The sequence below is a fragment of the Stylophora pistillata genome, chromosome 3, assembly GCF_964205215.1.
Source record: "Stylophora pistillata chromosome 3, jaStyPist1.2, whole genome shotgun sequence".
NCBI lineage: Eukaryota > Metazoa > Cnidaria > Anthozoa > Scleractinia > Pocilloporidae > Stylophora > Stylophora pistillata.
The window spans coordinates 19,584,127-19,606,452 of NC_142521.1; the positions used below are offsets into that span (position 1 = coordinate 19,584,127).

Genomic DNA, 22,326 nt, shown 5'->3' on the forward strand with positions numbered 1-22,326 from the left:
AGAGAATAACTATTAAAAGGCCTCTGGTATTTGATTGTTTTTACTCTACCATGGAGCTTCCTTATGGCATGTGAAGCAAAATTTCAAAAAAAAATTAAGGTCACTGAAAGTCATGAAGTTTTGCTTTTGAAAGGGTATGGATCCTGAATCCATGTTACAATTTCTAATGGAAGAGAGACAGGTGAAATAAACAATTTATTAGCATGACTGATAATTAGAACATTAATTTTGCAGTACTTGGCATCAGACCCATTAAATTTGATAACATTACACAAAAGTGAACAACACTTGATATTCTACAAATATAGGCACCTTATTTACAATTTAAATTCATTCAATTTAGCAAACCTAACACCATCTATAACTTTGTCAATAAGCAAAGGTTATTTTTTAAGCAAGTTAAACTTTCCCCTGAATACCCTAAATGCCACTCTTCTGAAAGCCGCTCTTTATCAACAGAACTTATTAGATTATAAGAAAGATCTAGTTCAGTAAGACAACTTTCCCTGTCTCTTTGTGAAATTGAAGTTTTCAAAGCATCAAAGAATGACTCCTCAAGAGGTGACTGCACTCCACAAGTTGACAAATTTAGCTTTCTGAGGGTTTTACTGTCCTTAGTTGCCACAAGCAAACGCTGGAGTCCATCACGATCAGTGAAAATTTCTTCATTACCAGCCAGAATAAGAGTTGAGAGTTTGCAGCTTTCCTTCACAAGTCTTAAAAAAAAAAAAAAAATGAAAGTATGAAATCAATGTTACTGAGAGAGGATTATCAGCTTGTGAATGAGTCATTAGCAAGAACCCCCAGGGCTTGACACTAACTTTTCAACTTCCTAGCCAAGTGGCTAGTGACAACTTAGATGTTACAACAATTTCAGTTTGTTTGCCAAACTGGCTAGTGGAAATCGAAAACCACTGGCCAAAACTGAATTTCTACCAGTCTGTGGCTAGTTGGCTATTGTTAGTGTCAAGCCCTGACCCCATTTGAATAGACCCACTTCAACCATATTTTTCCATATTTGCCATGTGATCAAAAAACAACCTCAGTTTAATTCTCATGTTATATTTAGCAAATTCAGCAAGTTTCAGACGAGTCTTTTACAAAATTAAGAAAATACAGGGAGTCAACAAGTGTGCAAATGGCTCATAATCATGTCAGACATTTTCTGAAAAAAATGAATTCTAGTTGCATACTTAAGGTTATAAAGAATGATGTGTATGGTTGGAAATTTAAAACCAAAGCACTATGCTGGTTTGTAGGCCTTCCTATCTGTTGTTAAATTCTTACACTCAGTTGCACTGCTGTTATCTCCATGGTTTAAGTGCATTTTCCAAAGGTAAACTTCAGCAATGCAGAGCAATCAGTACCAGTATGTGAGAAATCATTGTTTTTGAGTCTAACCTTTCAAGTAATGGTAATCCATTGGTGCCAATTTTGTTGCAACTCAGATCCAGACTGAGAATAGAGAACATATGCCTCGCTTTGAGGAGAAGCTCCAGGTCCTTGTCATCAATACTGCAATCTCCAAGAACCAGATGAGAAAGGATACAGCCAATCTAAAAATACCAACAACATGTTATAGTGTTAAAACTACAAAAATCTCAAAAGTAAGAGATCAAATATTTCTCAGAGCCCGTCCTAAAATGGGGATGGTGTAGATTTACTGATGGTGTAGATTACTTTTTGCAATGTTTGCAGCTAACTTCTAAATTTTTTAATGTCATCAAAATGTCAATTCATGCTGCATATTAAAGATTTAAGACCCAAAATACTGCAGAGACCTTAAATTCTACACAAAACTAAGCATTGCATGTAACAATGTATGGTATTATTGGCAACCGCTGACAAGTCGGCAGGCTTAGAAAATGTAGTTTGTACATTCTACATGTTGGCTAACATTAAAGATCGTTATATTCAATCTTGTTCAATCCTGAGCTTTCAAGATCCTTACAATGCAGAGATTTATCAAATTACAAAACCTAGAACAAGACAAGAAAGAATGTTTACTTAACATTTGGGAAATTTTGAACATACCAAAATCTCACAACAGAGCTAATGCCATCTTCTTTTATTGACAATAACTACTTAGTTTGTACATACTTCCATGAATCTTTCTATACTGTGGAAGGCCAATTGATTTCCTTTATCTTGCAGTGATGAGGTTATATTCAAGTGACTCAGTGACTCAGGTGGAAGAACTGTCATCAAATCTGTTATTCCTTGAGGGCCAAGAGAATTGAAGGCTACAGACAAATGCAATAGCTTTGATCCTGAAAGAGTAAAATATATGTCACTTAATTTGAGCGTATTTCATAAATTAGTCCTTTTGGAGGAATGTCTAACTACCCATGGCTAGTATGAAAAAAGTATGATCTGTATTTCAGTGCACCTCAAGATATCAAAGCTGATAAGATGCCTAGAAAATCTTTTAACTTTATTGAAAGCTCACCATTTAAAGAGCTTCTGGTACAATCTACCAGTCCTCTAGGGCAAAAGAGAAAAAATTAAATAATTCAAGCTAGGGAAAATGTACAGCAAAATTTTGGAGAATGAGAATGACTATTCATGCTGTCTATGATCAAACAGAAAACAAAAGCTAAAATGTACTCTCAAAGCAACTAACACACATGGAGATTATCCTCTGATTATTCCTCTCCACACATGGCCACCTAGTTCACCAGGCTTAAGCAACCCCTCTCCCTATTGCAATCTCCCATAGTGAGATGTATCTTTAGGTAATTGCATGGGGCCGAGTAAAATTAAGGATTAATATCACAGGTGTTTTTGGAAGTTGCTGAAATTACCCAAGTCGCGCAGCGACGAGGGCAATTTCTGCAACTTTTGAAAACACAAGTGATATTAATCCTTAATTTTACGAGGAACCATGTGATTACTTGCTTATAATATAAGGGGCAAAATGTTTTCTTACTGATCTCGCACAAAACAGGACGCCATTGTTACAAAACAAACAGAAATTTCTTTACCTTGGCAGCCATTGCTAAGCGATTTTCAGCCAATCATTTTCAAGTAATTTTGCCCGGGGCAATTACAAAAATTAAGAAAAAATGCCCTCTGTCTTGACCAATCACAATTCAGTAATTTTGCCCCTTATACGATAAACCCTGTTATCTTAAGTCAGGCATCTTTCACAAATGTCTCGGCTAAGGATCTTGATTTTATCCTGATTATGATTTGACTAAGTGAAGTACCCACTCTTATAATTTATAATATTATGTTCAGATGTGTGCCTACACAGGCATTCACCTTTAAAGGCTGAGGCAAGTGCTTTTCCCTGGGAAACAACTTCATGAGTCAACCCACAAGATTCTATTCTTAGATAAGTTAGAATGGGACACCCTTTAAGAATGACAGCCAATGAACTTCCAGCACTGTCTCCCAACAGGTTATAGCTGAAACTAAGTTCCTCCAACTTTTGAAGAATACAATTCTGTATAAAGAGACACCATAGTTATAGTTAATTGTGAATCTTTCTAATATTCTTTTATTTGAGGCAACAATAATACTTCATTGCTTACAAAGGTGCAATACATACAAACATGATCTACTGAGCTTAACAAACCTGACTAAGTTAAAGTCAAAGAACTTTGTAAACATTTTTTGAAAAGCAAACGTGAGTGAAATTGTAAGAAAATTTACTTTCAACAAGAGCATAATCAAAATCTCTGATGGTAAGCAACAAAACTACTAATTTTTTCTTTATCAATGAACTTAGAATGGTCCCGACAAGTCTCAGCTCGCCTTCAAGTAGCAACAGGGGCTGAAAGGTAAAAGTTGCTTAACTTGTTCGAAATGTGGGTCACTATTTTCAAAACAAGGAAAAACAAATGTTAGTGACAGCTATTCCACTTCATTAGGAGCCACTTCCAAACCTGTTGGGTTCCTGAACTCAAGGAGTCCTTAGAAGTTAAAGCACCAGCAACCAAGGACAGTCCTTTGTAAGTTATTCCGTTGGAAGTCAGGTCCAGTATGGCAAGGGAGGGGAGGGTTGGAAGAGCTGACACTAGATGCTGGATGCCAGAGTCACCTGAGTGAGAATTGAAATAAATTACTTTTAATCAAACAAAACATTTTGTGTCACTGTGCTTATCGAGTTACAATATGAATATAGGATGTATTCATGAGTTTTGAGATAATATCACTAGAACCTTTTTGTACATACCTATCCTGTTACCAGGCAATGAGAGCTTTGTCAAAGTGTCATGACACTGCAGAGCTCTGAAGAGTGGCAGCACAAAAATATCTTGTAAAGCTTTGTTTGCTAGATGGAGGCTTGACAGGTGAGGATCTGCTTCAAGGATGTGTAGTACATCTACCTGAAGTACTAGGGACAAAAAAATAGATATTAAAAAAATGTCAAAAACTGTACTGGTACAACTCTTAAAAGCAAGTGTAGTGAGAAAAAACCAAGAATCCGAAAACAAAACACTGATATACACTGAATGAGGTGCTAGATTTCTGATCAGATTAATTCTGTTTTTAAAGGAATGAGGTATCAAACAAATATGTTGTTTGATTAATGAGATGCACACTAGTATTTTAAGTGTTTTTTTGGAATCCTGCACTTTGGTGCAGATTTTCAACCTGTTGGTTGGCATGGCAAGTATAAATTTTAAGACTATGTAAAAACCCTAGAAATTTCATGCAAAGTGAAAGGAAGAGCAAGGAAATCCCTTGAAAATCTACTGTGATGGCTATGAAGTAAGAAAGTTTTATGTTATTTACACCATAGAAAACTACACAGGTACCGTATTTATTCACTTCTAAGGTGCACCATTTTTTACAAGAACATATGCTTGTTTGATCAAAATCTGCTCAAAACTTGGGGTGCATCTTATAACCGAATAACTATGGTACATTATTTTCATTGGACAAGAGATTTATCAAGACAAGTAAGCACAGCAAATGTGTCTGACCAAAACACACAAAAAGGTAATAAAAATACAGTCAACAGAAGGTAACCAAATAGATGGCATTTTTCAAGACCCATCTTCCTGAATTTTGTAAAGTATTATTTACCAGTGTTGGTGTTGAGGCATGCATCACGATATCTTTCTGACAATGGTGGTAAGTCCCAAGATTCTACCGATGCTATAACTTCTTCATTACTTGAAAGCACATCTGTGACTTTATCCTCCACTGACAAGAAAGCACCCTCCTTTGTTTTCAGGGCTAACTTGGGACGAAGACCAGAAGAGGAAAAGTATCTGAGGGAAGCCTTTGAGATAAAAACAACAAGAAGTCCAAAATTAAAAAACAAAGAGAAATAAAAGCAAATCAAAATTTCTTTGTGTTAATAAACTGGGGGAGGTGTGGTGGCCTTGTGGTTCGTGTGCTTGACTCTAAATCAGGTGTACTGGGTTTGAGCCCTGGCAAGGGACATTGTGTTGTGCTCTTGGAGCAAGACAGTTTACTCTCACAGTGCCTCTATTCACACTCAATAGTAAAAGTACTTTTACAAAGTTATGATAGAATTCTAGAATACTGCAATTGTGTCATAAGAGACAGTGAAGTGTTAAATTAACCCTTTACACCCTAACATCAGTTTGCTTTTTCACCACACTGTTGTCTATAAATTTCCAAAGGTGCTGACAATGAGAATCAGTTTGGCAATCAAGAGCTTTTTTAACTTGTACATCATTTCCTTTATTCTTGTGACCTTAACGTTTGCTTCAAGGTGATATTGTAAGGTCTGTTTATGAGCCAGTGGCCCATAAGGCTGGTGCTTAACTCCGGTTTCTGTAGCATGAAGCAACTAGGAGTATTTCTTTTGCCCCCTGGATGGGATACTAGTCCATTGCAGGGTTACCCCCCAGCATGAAATTTGCCGGTATCCATTTTAACACCTTGGTGAAGAGAGGCACTGTGAGGGTAAAGTGTCTTGCCTTTAAAGAACACAACACAATGTCCCCGGCTGGGGCTCGAACCTGGACCACTCGATCTGGAGTCGAGCGTAGACCATGCCCAAAATAGGATTGTTATTTTCTTGTTTTTTGCTTAGCACAGATGATTAAGGTACTATTAAAATTAAGCTGATTTTACCAGACTTGTTTAAGTTGTGATGTTTTTGCCCATAATATATGTACAAATTTTATCTTTCTTTTATTTGTTTATCTACACCTATGCAAAGGAATTATAATTTTAGGAAATAATCGGTTGAAAAAGAAGATAAAATAGACAGGTCTAACGGCTGAGTAATAAACCTTCCAAAGCCATGATGAGTTGTCCGTACCAAGTACTAACGGACTAACGTACTAAAGAGGTGAACAACAAGCCGTGATGAGTTGACCGTACCTAGTACTAGCATACTAACGGACTAAACAGATGTACAACAAGCCATGCTTGCTCAAGAGTAGTAGTTAGTACGCTAGTATGTAGGTATTCATGCTCGCTCGAGAGTTGTAGTTAGTGCGCTAGTACATAGAAATTCATGCTCGCTCAAGAGTAGTGGTTAGTATGCTAGTGCGTAGAAATTCATGCTCGCTCGAGAGTAGTAGTTAGTACGTTAGTACGTAGGAATTCATGCTCGCTCGAGAGTTGTAGTTAGTATGCTAGTACGTAGGTATTCATGCTCGCTCGAGAGTTGTAGTTAGTACACTCATACGTAGAAATTCATGCTCGCTTGAGAGTAGTAGTTAGTACGTTAGTAACGCTAGTACGTAGGTATTCATGCTCGCTCGTAGGAATTTATGCTAGCTCGAGAGAGAAGAGTGTGCTAAATAGGCACTGTTAGTACTGTAGTACTGATGAAAGCTGTTAATACGGTAGTACTGATGAATAAGCAAAAATCTACAGAAAAGCATTCCTATAATAGGCAGCATATGGTCGAGCACACCAACCATGAGGCCACTGTACCTCCACAAGGTGATATTGTAGGGATAAATTAGATACTAGCCACCAAAGGATAAAATGGTCCTACACCTGTTTGAGCGCAAGTTTAGTCACATCTATCAAATAAATCTGATTAACTTAAAGAAAATAAATTATAAAAAATAGATGAATATGGAATGAGCAAGAAAAGATGTGAAACCCATGAATTATGAGCCCTAAGTGATAACATGTATCTAGGCCTAACACTAGAGATGTAAACTGAAGAGAGACAAAGCAAAACAAACCTGCTCAGCTAACCACCCAACACACTTAGCTTCTTGTGCATTGCCTTGAGGACATGGTATAAGAAACATTTTATCCTGCACCCATACTCTAAGGCGCATAGGTGGAGTTCCTCCTGGGGCTACTGTGTGTCTTGAACTTGTTGCAGGAAGGTCATAAATACTAGTTCTTACATCTGGAGAAGTTACCTCTAATCTAGTTGATATTGAAGTTGCAAGATCATTTGGAGACCAACAATTTGTTGTATAATTATGATTAGAGGACATGGCACTATTTGCACTTGCTGGTGCTCTAGGTTCTTGTGATACAACCAACTTTGATTGCTTTGGGCGAGGTCCTGTATGAGTATTACTGAGACTTAACCGTTGTCTTGGCCCAGATGTTTGTTTGGTGCGTTCAGTTGATCTAGCAAGGTTTGTCAGCTTTGCTTGACGTTTACGTTTTGCCCTCCTTGGCCCAACATCATCGACAAGCCATTCTGCAGCTTTTTGAGACACATGAGATGCCACTGGGCCAGTTAAAGAGCTGCTAATATCATGCGATGTTCCTGCTACTGGATCAGGTATTGAGCTACTTGACTCAAAATCAGAGCTTTGATCATCCAAATCATCCATAGATGAGTATGTGCTGTCATCCTCACCTATATCAACTCCAAAATTGTAAAAGGGTTCAAAGGGTGCCTCATCAGTTTCACAAGAAAACACATCATTAGCACTGCCAACCAGTTGTTGAACAGAAGAATCTACTGGTTTACCAGGAGAATTAGAATCATCATCCGCACTTAAAACAGCTCCTTTGCTATGTTTCTTTTGATGATGTGGTTCATCCACATAGCCTTGTTTGCTGTTGTCTAAAATATTTTTGTTCATCCTTTGAAGTCTTTCGATCTCTTTCTTCTTCAATTTATCATTGAATCTTTGCAGAGTACTTGTACTCTCTTGAGAAGATTCCTCAGCTTCTTCATCTTCATCAAACACTACATTTCTTCTCCTTAGTTCTGAACTATTTTTAGTTTCTTTGTAATTGCGAAGAAGTTTAACCACCTGCTGTCTTCCAGTAGACAGTTCATCATCAGCTTTATCAATTTTGAGTGTCTGAATGGTTGCTTCCAAGGCTGTACGACCCTAGTGACAAAAAAAAAATTAGAACAAAATAGAGTATTTAAACCAACACATCAGTATCTGTGGGTATTATAAACTGTGTGGATAAACAAGGCATTTATAAAATTGTCAAATGGCTAAATAATTAATGCCAATTTTACCATGATGTGAAGTGGAAACTGCAGCTGAACAGTCATAAACATTTTTATTACATGACTTGGGCAGTCAGAGGGCCAATAACTAAAATCAACCAATCAAAATGCTCTATTGCCGGTCAATATTCTCTCAGTATTAGACCGGGTACTGTCCCGAATGGTCCCGAATGATACCGCACTTGTGTCCCTTTGAACTTCAGTCGTGTAATAAATCTCTTATTAACCAAGCTTGCTCGGGACCGTACTGGAAGAATATCAGCCCTCGCTCTTTTTTGTATGGACCTTGCTGCGCTCAGTCCGTACTGTCAAGACCTCAGGTCAATATTCTCCCAGTATGGCCCTCGCGCTTGGTTAATGAGATATATATCTTGTTGCACAACTATTGTAATTAGCACCTCAACACTTGCACCTTCGTTATTCACACCCACCAACCACAATACCTGTAATTACCATATCTGCAGCTGCACCCGTATATATCTGTGGACAAGCTCATTCAAGTGCAGTTTTGAACACGATAAGTAACAGTCAACAATCTTAACTTCATATCCTTTTGACCAGGCTTACCAGTGATGTAAAAAAATAACCAGAGTTTGAAATATTGAAGTTAAAGTACTTTGTTAGTTGCAGACAATCAATTCTTCAATTCAGAAACAAATTGCCTACCAAAAAATAACTAAAAGAATACTCCCATCTTTATAAAAATGATCCCTGTTTCCAATCATGCAAAGGAATATTAAACTCACACCCTTTTACTTGACCAGCAGAACATTAACCTTTCAAATCTCAGAAGTGATAAATAATGACTTCTCTCTATAATATCCCACACTTTATTCAGTAAACAGGTAACAAGAATAATCAAACTTATCTGGGTTTATCTGGGTTATAGGTTTTTATCCCATTTAACTTTATTTTTGTTAGTGTAGGTACTACTGACTGTTAGTATCACTGTTATATTTTATTTTTATTATGCTATGTAAGTGCATTGAGATCCGTAAATGTGCTAATAAAAACCTAACTATCATCATTATTACTATTATTATTATAGAAGTTGCAATCTAGATCTAACACCAATGTTTCAAAATTTAAAAGGAAATGTGTAGCAGCTAAAGGGGAGAATTAGCGATCGCTTCTTGAGAGTTGAAAGATTAACGAGGAAATAAATAGCAATATTTTCCAATGTTTCTTTTTTAACCTTTCAAGTCACATAGAGGGTCTGAGTATGAAGAATATGAAAAATACTTATTCAATAATAATTCATATGCAGGACTGGAGGCTGTAACCTTTGGTGGTATTTTATTTTTCAGGATCCTTTTTCGGCTAGAATATATTTTAACAGATACGAGACAATCACCAAAATACACAGAAATTACATCGTAGAGCCCCCCTAAATATTCTTGTCTTGTAAACTACCTGACTTATGATTTACAATGCTTCTGTGCATTTCTCCAAACTAACCTTGTCATCTTTCAGATTAATGGATGCTCCATGAGACAACAGGAGTTTGACCACATGGACATGCCCATTCTCAGCTGCATCATGGAGGGGTGTCACTCCACAGCAGTGTTCACCACTCTGGTCATTCACATTTGACCCTGCCACAAGCAAAAGCTTGGCCACCTCTACAAATCAAAAGATAAAGTCAGTTTCTGAGTCAGAAGGCCCATCCTGTAGGAGTTTACCCTAGTTTCATTGAAAGTAAAGGTAAAGTTTGTATATGAGCCAAGGGGCCCATCAGGTAGCTGGCACATATCTCCAGTTTCCGTAGCATGAAGCAACTAGGGGTATTTCTACCCCCCTCTTGATGGGATGCTGGTCCATCGCAATGTTACCCCCCAGCATTAAATTGGCCAGTACCCATTTAAAAGCCTGGGCAGAGAGGAGAGGCACTGTGAGTATAATTTGTCTTGCCCAAGAACATAACACAATGTCCCAGCCAGTGCTTACTGGTAAACCTGGACCACTCAATCTGGAGTTAAGTGCAACAAACATGAGGCCACCACAAGTCCCCCAGTTTTATTAGCATGAAGAAATTACCCATGGGATGCCAGTCTATAACAGGTTTTTCCCTTCAGTATTTCAACCAATTTTGAGTTTTCCTGGTAGTTAGCTGGTACCCATTTCTACACCTGGCCGCAGTTGTTCAGAGGCTGGATACCACTATCCCCTAGACAAATCGCTCTGCTGTGGAGAAAACATACTAGGCTATCTGCTGGATAGCAATTTATCCTGTGGATAGCCTGATCAAGCCTTCCAACAAGCAGGGCCTGGTTGGAGAGAAGCACTGAGAGGGTGAAGTGTCTTCTTGGGTCCAGGAACACAGCAGAGTGATCCAGCCAAAGCCCCAACCTGGTACTTTCCAGATGGGGTCCAACACATTTATTGCTATGCCACTGCATCCCCCCATCTAAATATAAACTCACACACAAAACTCTTAAAGTCATCAGATTGCATCCAACATTCCCCATACAATTTGATCTGAAAATTGATTGCAATCTTTTTGACTCAAGTGTTTTCTGACATATAAACAGGCTCTACTCTGCTTCCATGCAAGAGAGGAAAGTAAATAGAACCTAGGTGACCATGGTTGCAAGCCTCGTGAAGTGGAAGCCAGCCACAGTAATCCCTAGCATGGACATCAGTTCCCTGAAAATGGACAATAAGAATAAACAACGGAACATATTCTGTACATCATTACAAAGGTATGCCCTGAAACTAGACTAGGTAGAATTTCGAAGTATTAGGTACATTCTTTTCTACTTGAATGCTAAGATAAGATGTCTAATATTTGCAAAAATCATTAAGTTTAATTTTGTACAGAAGGATGTAACTACCATCACATCTGCAGAAATTCTTTTGTCAAAAGATCCTCACCTCTTCCAACAACTCTTTGACACGTTGTGAGTTTCCAGCAATTGCTGCCTCATGTAATGGGGTTTCTCCTTTTTCATTAACATACTTTCGCTTGTATAAAGAAAGAAAAAATTAAATTGAAATTTTATTACTCACTCATTAAAAGCTGTACCTACTGAAAACAAACCTCAAGAAAACCCACATGGGTTGAAATTCTTTTTTTTTTGTAACTGGCTTGTTGGTTTAAATTTATAATTCCATTACTTGACAAATAATTATAACAATTTTACATTCATGAAAGAGGCTGGCATCTTGATAAAAGGTTCTTTTATTTTCTTCAGCCACAGGCATTTTTCTAATACCATGATATATATGCCCCAAAAGTGGTTTAGTTCATATTGATAACATATATTCATTTTCTCAGTCACCAATGCATTCAAACTATATTCACCTGACTTCTTATCCTTGCTTTTTTTGAACTGTTCCTTGCTCTAGGATCTTCTCCTTCATTGTCATCATCTTCATCTGCATAGAAATATAACACTTAAGACAAAAAAAACTCAGCCCTTTCCCCCTTTTAATTACAGAGATGCAAACACTGCAGTCTTATATTTGTTCCAACAAGCTCCTTGATGTTAACGAGGTATGACCAGAGGCAGTAAAACAAAGCATAGACTGGTAGTCAATTTGGTTTAGCTCTCAAGAGAGAGAGAAAGACGTAATGAGTAATTTTACATTAATGCCAAACTATCAAACCTACAGATGCATAGAAGGCTACACTTACGGGCTATTTCTACATTATTTGTTAATAGAATATGTTTGACTTAAGATGGTTAAAATTTAAATTGCATATGACATAAAATTTTTTTTCTCTTGTTTCTTGTAGTTGGATATCTATAGAAAACATTTCGAAGCTTTAAAAGAGCTGGAAAAATGTAAAAAGCATTTTTTTTGGTTTCAAAATATATGCAATTTGCCTTCAAATTTGTCCCGGAGACTGGGACCTAGTTTATCACCGTAGAAGTTATTCATGACGTCACATTGTGTACCTTTGCCGTAAAGGTCTGTTGTCACTAAGAGGATTCTGCAGTACTTCGTAGTAGATAGATAGTGCATTGAAAGGCAAAGATGTCCAGTGATTCTAATGATTCCTTTGAGTCTGACTCTTCTGAAAGTTCCCTTGACCTCAAAGAATCTGTGTACACAATGTGACGTCACCTGTGATTTTGGCCATGCAATGACTGGGACAAATTTGAAGGCAAATTGCGCCTATTTTGAAAGCGAAAAAAAAAATGCTTTTTAGACTTTACCAGCACTTTTAAGGCTTCGAAATGTTTTCATATCCAACTACAAGAAACAAGAGAAAAAAATTGTGTCATATGCACTTTAACTTACATGTACAATGTTTCCAAAGGCAGAACTCCACAATTGTAGTTTAATGCCAATACTACTCACCAGATTCTGAGAGCAGTAATTCGTTTTCAATTAAAACTTCTGTGAGATCTTCATCAATGTTATTACTGTCTCTTTCATCATCACTGTCATCGCTAACTACTTCAATATCAAACTGTCTTTCAAGTTCTGTAACTTTAGCAACTGATTTTTGGTACTTTTCTTTGAGATCAAACATCTTTTGTGTATCTGCCAAGCACTTCCACACCCTCAGCTGTAAAACAACATTAACCATGGATAATTAGTGATTAAAAAGCTAACAGCTTGGATGAACAGATGTTTGTAAAAGATGTATTTTTCAAGTCTGCATTTACTCTAAAGCTTATGATTAAATAATAATTGTAGCAGAAAGGATAAAAAAAAAACACAGCAATGGAAGAGCCACACTACAGCAAACTTCTCAGGGAATTGTTGTTTTGAAATGTATCAAACCCAGCCAATCGCTGTGGAACATAGTGCCCTAAGAGTAAGGTGTGGCCAGTGAACCTCATTACCCAGTACCTGGGGAAGACCAGCATTATGCACTTCAGATAATGTGATCCAAATTGCAAGTGACTACATCTTGATCAGTCTGCCACTAGTGTCTTCACAAAAATCAGCAACCACAACCATTTACGGATCTATAATATAAATGCTGATGTTCTGCAATGTTTCTAGTACCCACTCACTAAGACTATTACATATTCCATTCATAAAAAAAAATAATAATAATTAAAAATTTTACATCTATAAGTTATCTCCCCAGCAAAGCTCAAGGAAATTTATAACACTTAGTACACAAAGCCTGCTTGTAGGGAACAAATGTTAAACACAATTCATTTTCATTCGTACCACAACTTGAGGTTTTCCAGCTTGTTCTGCATAAGCCAGGGCCTTCATGTAGGCATCTTCAATTTGTTCATAATCATGTCCAGATTTATCATGTACATAAGCAATGTTACACCATGTATCACTCTTCTGCAAATAAGAAAACAATGAAAAGGAAACCTGTAGTACTATAAAAAAACAAAATTTCAACTAAGACCACTTTTTGCAACCATTAGATGGGGGTCACAATAAAAGCCTGCTGCTGGTGACCTACTGCTGTCAGATCATGTTTACTGTAAGTACTCTTGACCAATAAACCAGTCTATATATCGGTTGAGAGCTGGTCCATACTCGACTGATATGTCAGCAGATACTCAGTTGACAGCTGGTTGATACAGCAACCAACTATCAGTTGACTAACATATCAACTGACTATCAACCCAGCATTGACCTACTATGGACCAAGTGTCTACTGAGCATCGATTGAGTGTCGACTGACACATCAGATAAGGTCCCAATGACTCTTGACCATGACAGGATAGAAAATGCGTGCACTGTAAGCACCTCTTATTGTCCCATACAAAGCCTTAGTTTTCTAAGGCTTTGTATCGGACAACGGGAGGTACTTACAGTGCATGTGTTTTCTGTCCTGTCATGGATATATTGACCAAATCTCCACTGATATATTAACCCATTGTACTGGTCGAGAGAACCCACAGTAAACATGATCCCTTATAGAATAGCACTGCAAGCTACAACACTTCTAGTTGCCATGGTAATTAGGAAAAAATATTGGAAATTTAATTTACAAAGGTCATGTGGCAAGCTATACCACTTAGTTTTATAACATAAATCATGTAAAGCATGTGATCTGATTGGTCAATTCAGTGTCCACTGTTTGCCCACAGGTGTATGCTAGTGATGTGAACAAACGTTTCCAAGTAAACAAATGTTTACCAAGAATTCTTTTTTATATTATAAGGTAAATCAAATGTTCAATACCACATGTCCTGCATACATCCATAAATCATTAGTGTATGCTGTGTTGTTTACCATTTGTTAAAATGCATGTAGGGGTCTCTGGTCAACGGTACAGTAAAAATATTTGAAAAATTTCAGAGAGTAAACTCATACTCTCCAGTTTACCTTTTTAGCATTCCCTGCTTCCAGTGTTTCTAGTTCTTTCATGTAGCAGTCAATGGCATCTTGAGGACATTTGAGGTCATGGTATGTTATTGCAAGGGACACGTAAATAGGTGAAAGATCTGTTTGAGACTTCCCCGCACATTTGGCTAGATCAAGCTGCAGAGTTGAAGTATTTTGTAACTGTTACTTAGCCTTGAGGCCAATAAGTACTATCATGGAACCTCCTAACAATACCATTATGTTACATTTTGAAATCCTTCCATCCTAAAACAAGCCTTGTCATTTTTTTTATCTTCTTTCTCTTCTTCGTTATATAGGGGGCTGCTACAATTACAATTAATAAGTAACATAACAAAAGATGTATTTGTTGGACATGTTACCCCTGAAACAACTGAACAATACAAGTGCTCAGCTTGTTATTTTTAGGCTGATAGTTTCGAAAGAAACTGTTTGGGGCTGCGTCGGTGGGAGTAAGGAAATAATTTGGATATATCAACAAAGTTGAAATGGTAACTTAGCCACCATAATGATTACAAAAGATGATGTTTTGAGCGTTAGCCCTTCATCGGAGCGACGACGAAGGGCTAACACTCGAAACATCAGCTTTTGTAATCATTACGGTGGCTAATTTACCATTTCAACTTTGTTGATATATCCAAATTTTGTTATTTTTAGACCAATGATGGTCTTGCAATACAATGTGTCTACGCTAGAAATTGAATGGAAAATTTACCTCCCTCTTGTAGAAACCAAGAGCTTTGTGGAAAGACTTTGCCTGACAGTACAGATCACCAAGGGTGTCCAATATTTTAATTTGTTCATCAAGAGAAAATTCTGAAAGTTTTGCCCATTTCCTCTCAAATCTAATTCCTTTTATAGCTACAACAACAACAAAAAATAATAAGACAAGTGAATGGATAAGAATGTTATGGTTTAGTAAGTGCTATATGAGTAAAATGCTACGCTCTGATTTGGCTTTACCTGTGGCTAAACTTGATTTCAATTCCTCTATATCATCAGATCTCTTGGTCTTATTAATAATGTATGCTTTCTTTAAATTACTTCGAGCAGCTGAAAACTCCCCCAGCTTGAGGAAAACCTAACAAATAAATAAACAACAAAAGTACACATCAGTGATAAATTTACAACTGTAAATGATTTGAATCCATGGGTAAAAATTGATCTTGCACTCTAATTATCCGGATAAGGGAGGATCACAAAAATGAGTGATATATGGGTGACAGTGATTGACATTTTGACAACCTCAGCAGCAGTTGTCAACAAAAATCACATTCAGACTTCTTTGCTTATAACAAGCTCAAGTTTGGTTTGTGAAAACTACTTGGTCAGTTTCAGTCTGTCAGTAAAGATATTTATTACACGACTTGGGCAGTCAGAGGGCCAATAACTAAAATCAACCAATCAAAATGCTCTATTGCTGGGCAATATATATATCTTATTAGACGTTTTGTTGTGTAGTATCGCTGAGTATTTTTACGAGTTGTGCCACATTTTGACAAGCCCGTAAGGCGAGTCAAAATACAAATAACGAGTAAAAATACTCAGCGATACTACACAACAAAACATCTAATAAGTTATTTATTATCCAACAGGCCAAACTGTTATTTCAGTGTGGGCGAATTTCACGGATATTTATTTACAGGGAGTGCGTGACAGAAGTGTGCGAAGCGGAACGGAATTGGAGCGTTGTCGTGTCGCTGTTTCTATTTTGTTCATTAAACAAAGAAATTTTCTGGTCGTCAAGCTGTTCTTCTTTGTTCAATTCATCTAATGAACTTGGACCTATATTTGCCAGCCACTCTGACTCTTCGTCGTCGGAAATATGATTCAAATTGTCCGCCACTTTTTTTTTTCGTAACTACAATCCGATTCTTCGCTTGTGCGATGCGAGAAAACCTGTTTAACCGGTACTACAATAGATGAGTACAAATACCGCGTGATATTTGTACTCGTCTATGGCGTTATTTGTACTCGTCTAGGTGTAGTTGGATAATAATCTCTCAGTATTGGACTGGGCACTGTCACGAATGGTCCCGAATGATACTGCACTTGTGTCCCTTTGAACTTCAGTCGTATAATAAATCTCTTATTAACCAAGCTTGTTTGGGACCGTACTGGAAGAATATCGGCCCTCGGTCTTTTTTGTGCTCGGTCCGTACTGTCAAGACCTCGGGCCAATATTCTCCCAGTACGGCCCTCGCGCTTGGTTAATAAGATATATGTAGTTCAGTTTGCCTCCTTTTGTTGATGTCATGAAGAAGTTTTGTGTAGGGTGCCACAGTACTGTTGTTACTGAGCAGTCTTCCAGGTCTGCCTTCAACCAGGCAATCAGAATACACATTAAATCAAGTTACAGTGCAACTTTATTTGCAGTGGAAGGAGACTTCAGACTTGTTGTAACTGACAGTTGTATATCATGAATGACAAAGTCAAGTCAAAGGGTTTATTTCTTTCTGTTTTATTTAATAGATCATTTATTAACACCCCATTCACACACAAGCGTAAACAATTTTTGAAGTTGTACAATACAATTCAGTGACTACTTGAAACCCATACATGAGCCTGGTGTATCTAAACATGTTTTGCTGGTGTGGATGGGGTATAAAACTACACATGAACACCAGAAACAGTCCATCCACGATTATCTAACTTATCATTTGTCATAATTAGAAATTTCCTGGTCCATTAAGATAATCTCATGGACATGCATCCAGGTGAGGTTTAAGCTTAAAAATAAAATTGAAGTGGTAAATAAAACAGGCTATCTCCTAAACTACCTTTCCCAACAAAGCCAAAGCATCTGCTTCATCAAACTTGTTGTTTCCCTGTCTAGCCACCTGTAGGGCCTGTTCAAGGCATCTTAAGCCATGTGCATCTTCATCAGATTTCATTCGAATACCTCCTATAGTTAGCAGACAGCGGTACTCAGTGTCCCTCAAACCTCTATCTCTGTAAATGTCAGAACATAAAGCCTCAGCAATAGTTAGCAGACAGCGGTACTCAGTGTCCCTCAAACCTCTATCTCTGTAAATGTCAGAACATAAAGCCTCAGCATGGTAAAGTGTAAAAAAAAAAAAACTACCCAACACATCAACCTACATCCCATCATAGAGGTTTGCTGAACTGCTCCACTCATTCAGGTAATGACTTTACTTGGTGGACTAATGAAAGGCTTACTGGTTGATTATCAACAAGAATATCACAGAGGTTGATAACTCTTCTTTGTTAGTAAATTTGATGGCATTCTGTGGTACTTATGGTGCAGACAGAGCATTTTGTGGTGCCTGTTTTAAGGATGGCAGATGGAAAAAAATAAAGCTTATGGGCTAAGATGGACCTTTCTTTGTGTGTTTCCTGGTAGAAACCACCATAACTAACAAGAGAACCTAAAAGCAAATAATTCCTCAACCAACTGAAAAAGACAAGCAATCCCACTTGCAACAAATGTCAAGTGAAAGTGAATGATTTGATAACTTAATTGCAGCATAGGCTGAATTGCTAAGGTCCACAGTGTTACCAAGGTTGAGATCGGACGTCAGCATTATCAGGCGCCTCTGGCAGCCACGTTTAGTCGATGTAACGACCTCACCTTTCCCCCCACACATCCCACTCCAGGGGAGGACATCTATCACACAGTAATCTCGTGCCTGGGAAATGAACGTCTCCTACCCCTAACCCGGCAAGAGATGGGACCTCCATTCATTCATCCTTATCCGAGAAGACTAGAAGATCTATCCATTTCATTGATATTATAGAAAGGTAGCAAATTCTCCTCAGTTATTTTAAGACCATGAGTATTGGTCCGGCCGGGGCTCGAACCCTCGACCTCCCGCACAACACGAACCAGCGCTCTAACCAATTGAGCTAACAAGGAGGTGGTCAACACCCACCCAGACAACAGCTGGGGGTGACATGGCTAATTATGGAATATGAACAGGAAATGAGATCTTAATTTGAAAAATAAAGTTTTGTTCTCAAATTTGCAATTTTTTCATACTTTTGATGTAATAGTCATCACACTACTTCTTGAATGAAATATTCTCATTATTTGATATTTTAATTCTAATATTTTAAAACTCATGTTACACTTGTATACCATTAGCCTACTGGTATGAAAGCTCAAGGCTGAGTTGTGGGATTTATCAGCCAAGGGGTTGGCATTCTACCTGAGGAGGGGGGGAGGGACTGGTAACTAGGTAAACACAGCTGGAAGCCCCTACCAGCCACCTTCAGTTTGCGCTAAGTGGCAGTTTATCTCATGGTGTGGCCTCCTTATGCTCATACATTGCAATGTTATCGTAGTTTACAATATTTATGTAACTCATCAATTATAAATTGTACAGAGGGAAATTACCTAGCAATGATCAAAGCCTTTTCAACAAAACTCTTGGCTCTGCTCAGATCCTTCTGGTTTTCATAAATCAGACCAAGATTGAGATACAATCTTGACTTCATCTCTAACAATTCCTTTTGGGAAACACTTCTGTGTAATTTGTCACAGACATCCAGACTTTTCAGGAATGCAGTCTGTGCCTCAAGAAGAAATCCTTCCACCTCATCACTGTTGATTGCATCATCTGAATGGACAAGCCACGTGCGCCCAATGGTTGCTAAGGCCCGCTGTTCTTCAACAAGATTTTTCGCTGACCGAGCGAGCTTTTGTGTTAAAAAAGAATAGAGAGGAGATTTTAGTAGTGGATCTCTTGCACCTAAAGCATGTTTACCTGAGAAAATATGGTGACTGGCCATCACACCAAAGAGATTTGGTTATCAAGTGATGCCATGTTATTGGCAACAATCTGTTACTAACAGTTACCTCAAGATGCAAGTTTTGGTGAAACAGTGCGTCTTTGTATTTCTTGAGTTCACACAGACACTCTCCTACTTTTCTGTGAGCAATAGCAGCTCCAATAGTATCTTGACTTGCTTCAGATAACTGCACTTCCTTTGTGTGTTCTTTAACAGCCTTTTCATAGTATCCTAAGTAAGTTGAATGACACAACTTTATTTCACATGATATGCAATACGGTACCTTGCTTATCTCAGTTATCTGAGATAAGCAAGTTCTCTAGCTACCATCCTCAATTCTTGCTATCTTTTATCCATCATTATTAACCTTCCTACACCTAAAATTTCTGTATCAGTTCTCTCTTTCGTCTGCCATACATTTCCTAATCATATTAACAATGAGAATTTGGCATTAAATCAATTATTATCATTATTATTCATTTGCCACTTACACACACACATAAATTACAAAAATAAATTACAGTTGTTTACAGCAGTCTAAAATAATAACTATAATAATATAATTACACAACAATCTACACTTAAACTAGATAAAATTACAATTTAGGGTCATTTATAAGTAATGTGATAAGAAAGCCCAGCAGAAGCTAGAAGCTAGAAGCTTATCAAACCTGGGTTCCTGGCATGATGTAGACGATAAATTTGCTAACTACAGATAGGAGAGTTTAATTTAGTTTTCTGTCTATGAGGAATTTTTTAAGTGAAGTCTTAAAGATGGAGAATCTGTGGAATAGGATAAGATCACAAGGTAGAGAATTCCAAACCTTGGGACCTTGGTGCAAGATCGTAAACTGCTTGATATTAGTTCTGCAATAATGTGGACGATAATTGCTAGTGTTTCGTGTATTGTACTTATGAATTTGACAATGACTAGGAAAAAGAGTATCAAAAGCATTTGGAAGGAGGTTACTATGATAGGAATACATAAAACAAGCTACAAGGAAACCATTAATGTTATAAATGTCAAGGATATTAAAATTGTAGAACAAGAGTGCAGTATGACCTAGGTATTTAGTTCCACTTATAATTCTGACCATAAGTTTCAGCAGGAGGAAAATCCTGTTTAAATTAGAAGGGTTGAGGACCATGCGATATTATAATGGCTGAGATAAGGATACACTAGAGTATGGTCTAAGGTTAGAAACGACTTTGAAGAAAGAAAGAAACAAGATTCACTTAGTATTCCAATAGTTTTCAATATCACATACATAATATCCTTCTTTATTATCCAACTACACTTCGTAGAGTACAAATAATGCCATAGATGAGTACAAATATCATGCAGTATTTGTACTCTAGAGTACCAGTTAAACAGGTTTTCTCGCATCGTGCAAGCGAAGAATTGAATTGTAATTACGAAAAAAAAAAGGTGGACAATTTGAATCATATTTCCGACGACGAAGAGTCATAATGGCTGGCAAATATACATCCTAGTTTATTAGATGAATAAAATGAAGAAAAACAGCTAGACGACCTGGAAATTTCTTCATTTATTGAAGAAAATAGAAACAGCAACATGATAATGCGCCAATTCCATTCTGCTTCGCATACTTCTGTCACGCACTCCCTGTAAATAACTATTCGCGAAATTCGCCCACACTGAAATAACAGTTTGGTGTTTTTATTAGACATTTTGTTAAGTAGTATTGCTGAGTATTTTCACTTGCTATTTGTATTTTGACTCGCACTACCGGCTTGTCAAAATACAGCACAACTTATAAAAATACTCAGCAATACTACACAACAAAATGTCTAATAAGATATTTTATTCTTACAATCTTTGTACTAAAAAAATGCATCAATATTGTTATGAGAAATTACTTTCTGGTCACTTGTAGGAGTTAATGGTTAAGAATATTCTTCTGCTACATTTTTCTGAATAGAAACTGTGGAAAGATTACAGTAGTTCTGTAGTAAATATGCAATTTTGTACGCTAGATACCTATGTATTTTTGTCTATGATGGAATAAAGACTTTATTATTACTAAATAGGAAATAATGTGTAGAATAATCTGACTGACAGCCCGACAAAGGCTGAGTGTTTCAGTCCAAGAAAATAAATTATATTCCAGTCAAATTCTTCAACACAAATCTTGAGAACCTGGAATCAACATTTTTGCCTCTAAGTAGAAAATACTTCACCCTATGGAAGGTAAGATTTCTGCACTGCCCCATCCTATTGCAATCTACTTTTTTCGCCGATGCTTTCTTTATCCAAGAACTGTATGCATAGTGGATTATGGGGCTGTGCGAAAATCTTACCCTGATTAAATAGCTGATGTAGGTATTCAATAACCTTTACCTCGTTTCATCACATTCGTTCTAGTAACAAGATCCCACAATACGTAATCAAGTGTTCTCACCATAATGAAAAAGTATTTCTCCAACAGCATTGCAGAGCTTGGCCTCCTCAGCAAGGTCACCTTTTTCCTGAGCTTTAAGTTTTCTCTTCTTGAGCTCTGAAAAAAAGGAAATGACAAAAAAGTCACGAACAGATCAAAACCTGCAATCTTGCATCTCATCGATCTGTCTACATGTGGACTTTAACTTAGATCTGACGATATAGCAAAGACGCCAATGAAATTAGGTTTTCATATCTTTGAGTTGTTTGGCGATTGTTTGGCTTAAAAAGCAAGGAAGAATTAAGAACACACGTTTGAGCTCTCTTTCAAGGTTTACTTCCATCTTCAGTGATCAGTAGTGTTCATCTTATTTCGATATTTTTGGGAAAAGGACAATTTCAGAAACTTCTAATGGTGTCTTCAAAAATGGCGGGTTTTGCACTTAGTCTCAAAATGGTACTCAGTCCAACGCTGAACAAGCCTCGCTTTGATTTGGGAGCGTCTGAAATTCCC

The 22,326-nt window shown here is 37.3% G+C and overlaps 1 protein-coding gene across 3 annotated transcripts; it reads right to left on the bottom strand.

Annotated features, from left to right (window-relative positions):
- Window positions 1-177: 177 nt before the first annotated feature.
- Window positions 178-22,277, bottom strand: LOC111343261 (tonsoku-like protein). 3 transcript variants are annotated; one of them, XM_022950418.2, is made up of 22 exons: window positions 22,126-22,277; window positions 21,835-21,930; window positions 19,479-19,642; window positions 19,017-19,318; window positions 17,440-17,611; window positions 15,623-15,740; window positions 15,375-15,520; window positions 14,642-14,797; window positions 13,520-13,645; window positions 12,692-12,902; window positions 11,688-11,761; window positions 11,258-11,347; window positions 10,957-11,029; window positions 9,842-10,005; window positions 7,134-8,255; window positions 5,038-5,236; window positions 4,181-4,342; window positions 3,891-4,045; window positions 3,265-3,448; window positions 2,101-2,270; window positions 1,402-1,556; window positions 178-716 (listed from the first exon to the last, which is right to left on the bottom strand). In XM_022950418.2, the coding sequence occupies exons 1-22, from the start codon at window positions 22,154-22,156 to the stop codon at window positions 359-361; spliced, it is 4,428 nt and encodes a 1,475-aa protein (XP_022806153.2). In that variant the 5' UTR covers window positions 22,157-22,277; the 3' UTR covers window positions 178-358. The 3 variants fall into 3 exon arrangements, with proteins under 3 accessions (XP_022806153.2, XP_088610342.1, XP_088610344.1); XM_088754216.1 differs by having other exon boundaries at window positions 17,440-17,686; XM_088754218.1 differs by lacking the exons at window positions 178-716; window positions 1,402-1,556 and adding an exon at window positions 2,450-2,484 and having other exon boundaries at window positions 2,132-2,270; window positions 17,440-17,686.
- Window positions 22,278-22,326: the final 49 nt, after the last annotated feature.

Excerpts from the sequence above, each read along its gene's own strand:
- LOC111343261 (XM_088754216.1), bottom strand. The coding sequence starts at position 22,156 with ATGGAAGTAAACCTTGAAAGAGAGCTCAAAC. Across the intron at positions 15,741-17,439 it reads CTTTGGCTTTGTTGGGAAAG|GTTTTCCTCAAGCTGGGGGA; the intron begins GTAGTTTAGGAG and ends TTTATTTGTTAG. Across the intron at positions 13,646-14,641 it reads AAGCAGGGAATGCTAAAAAG|AAGAGTGATACATGGTGTAA; the intron begins GTAAACTGGAGA and ends TCTTATTTGCAG.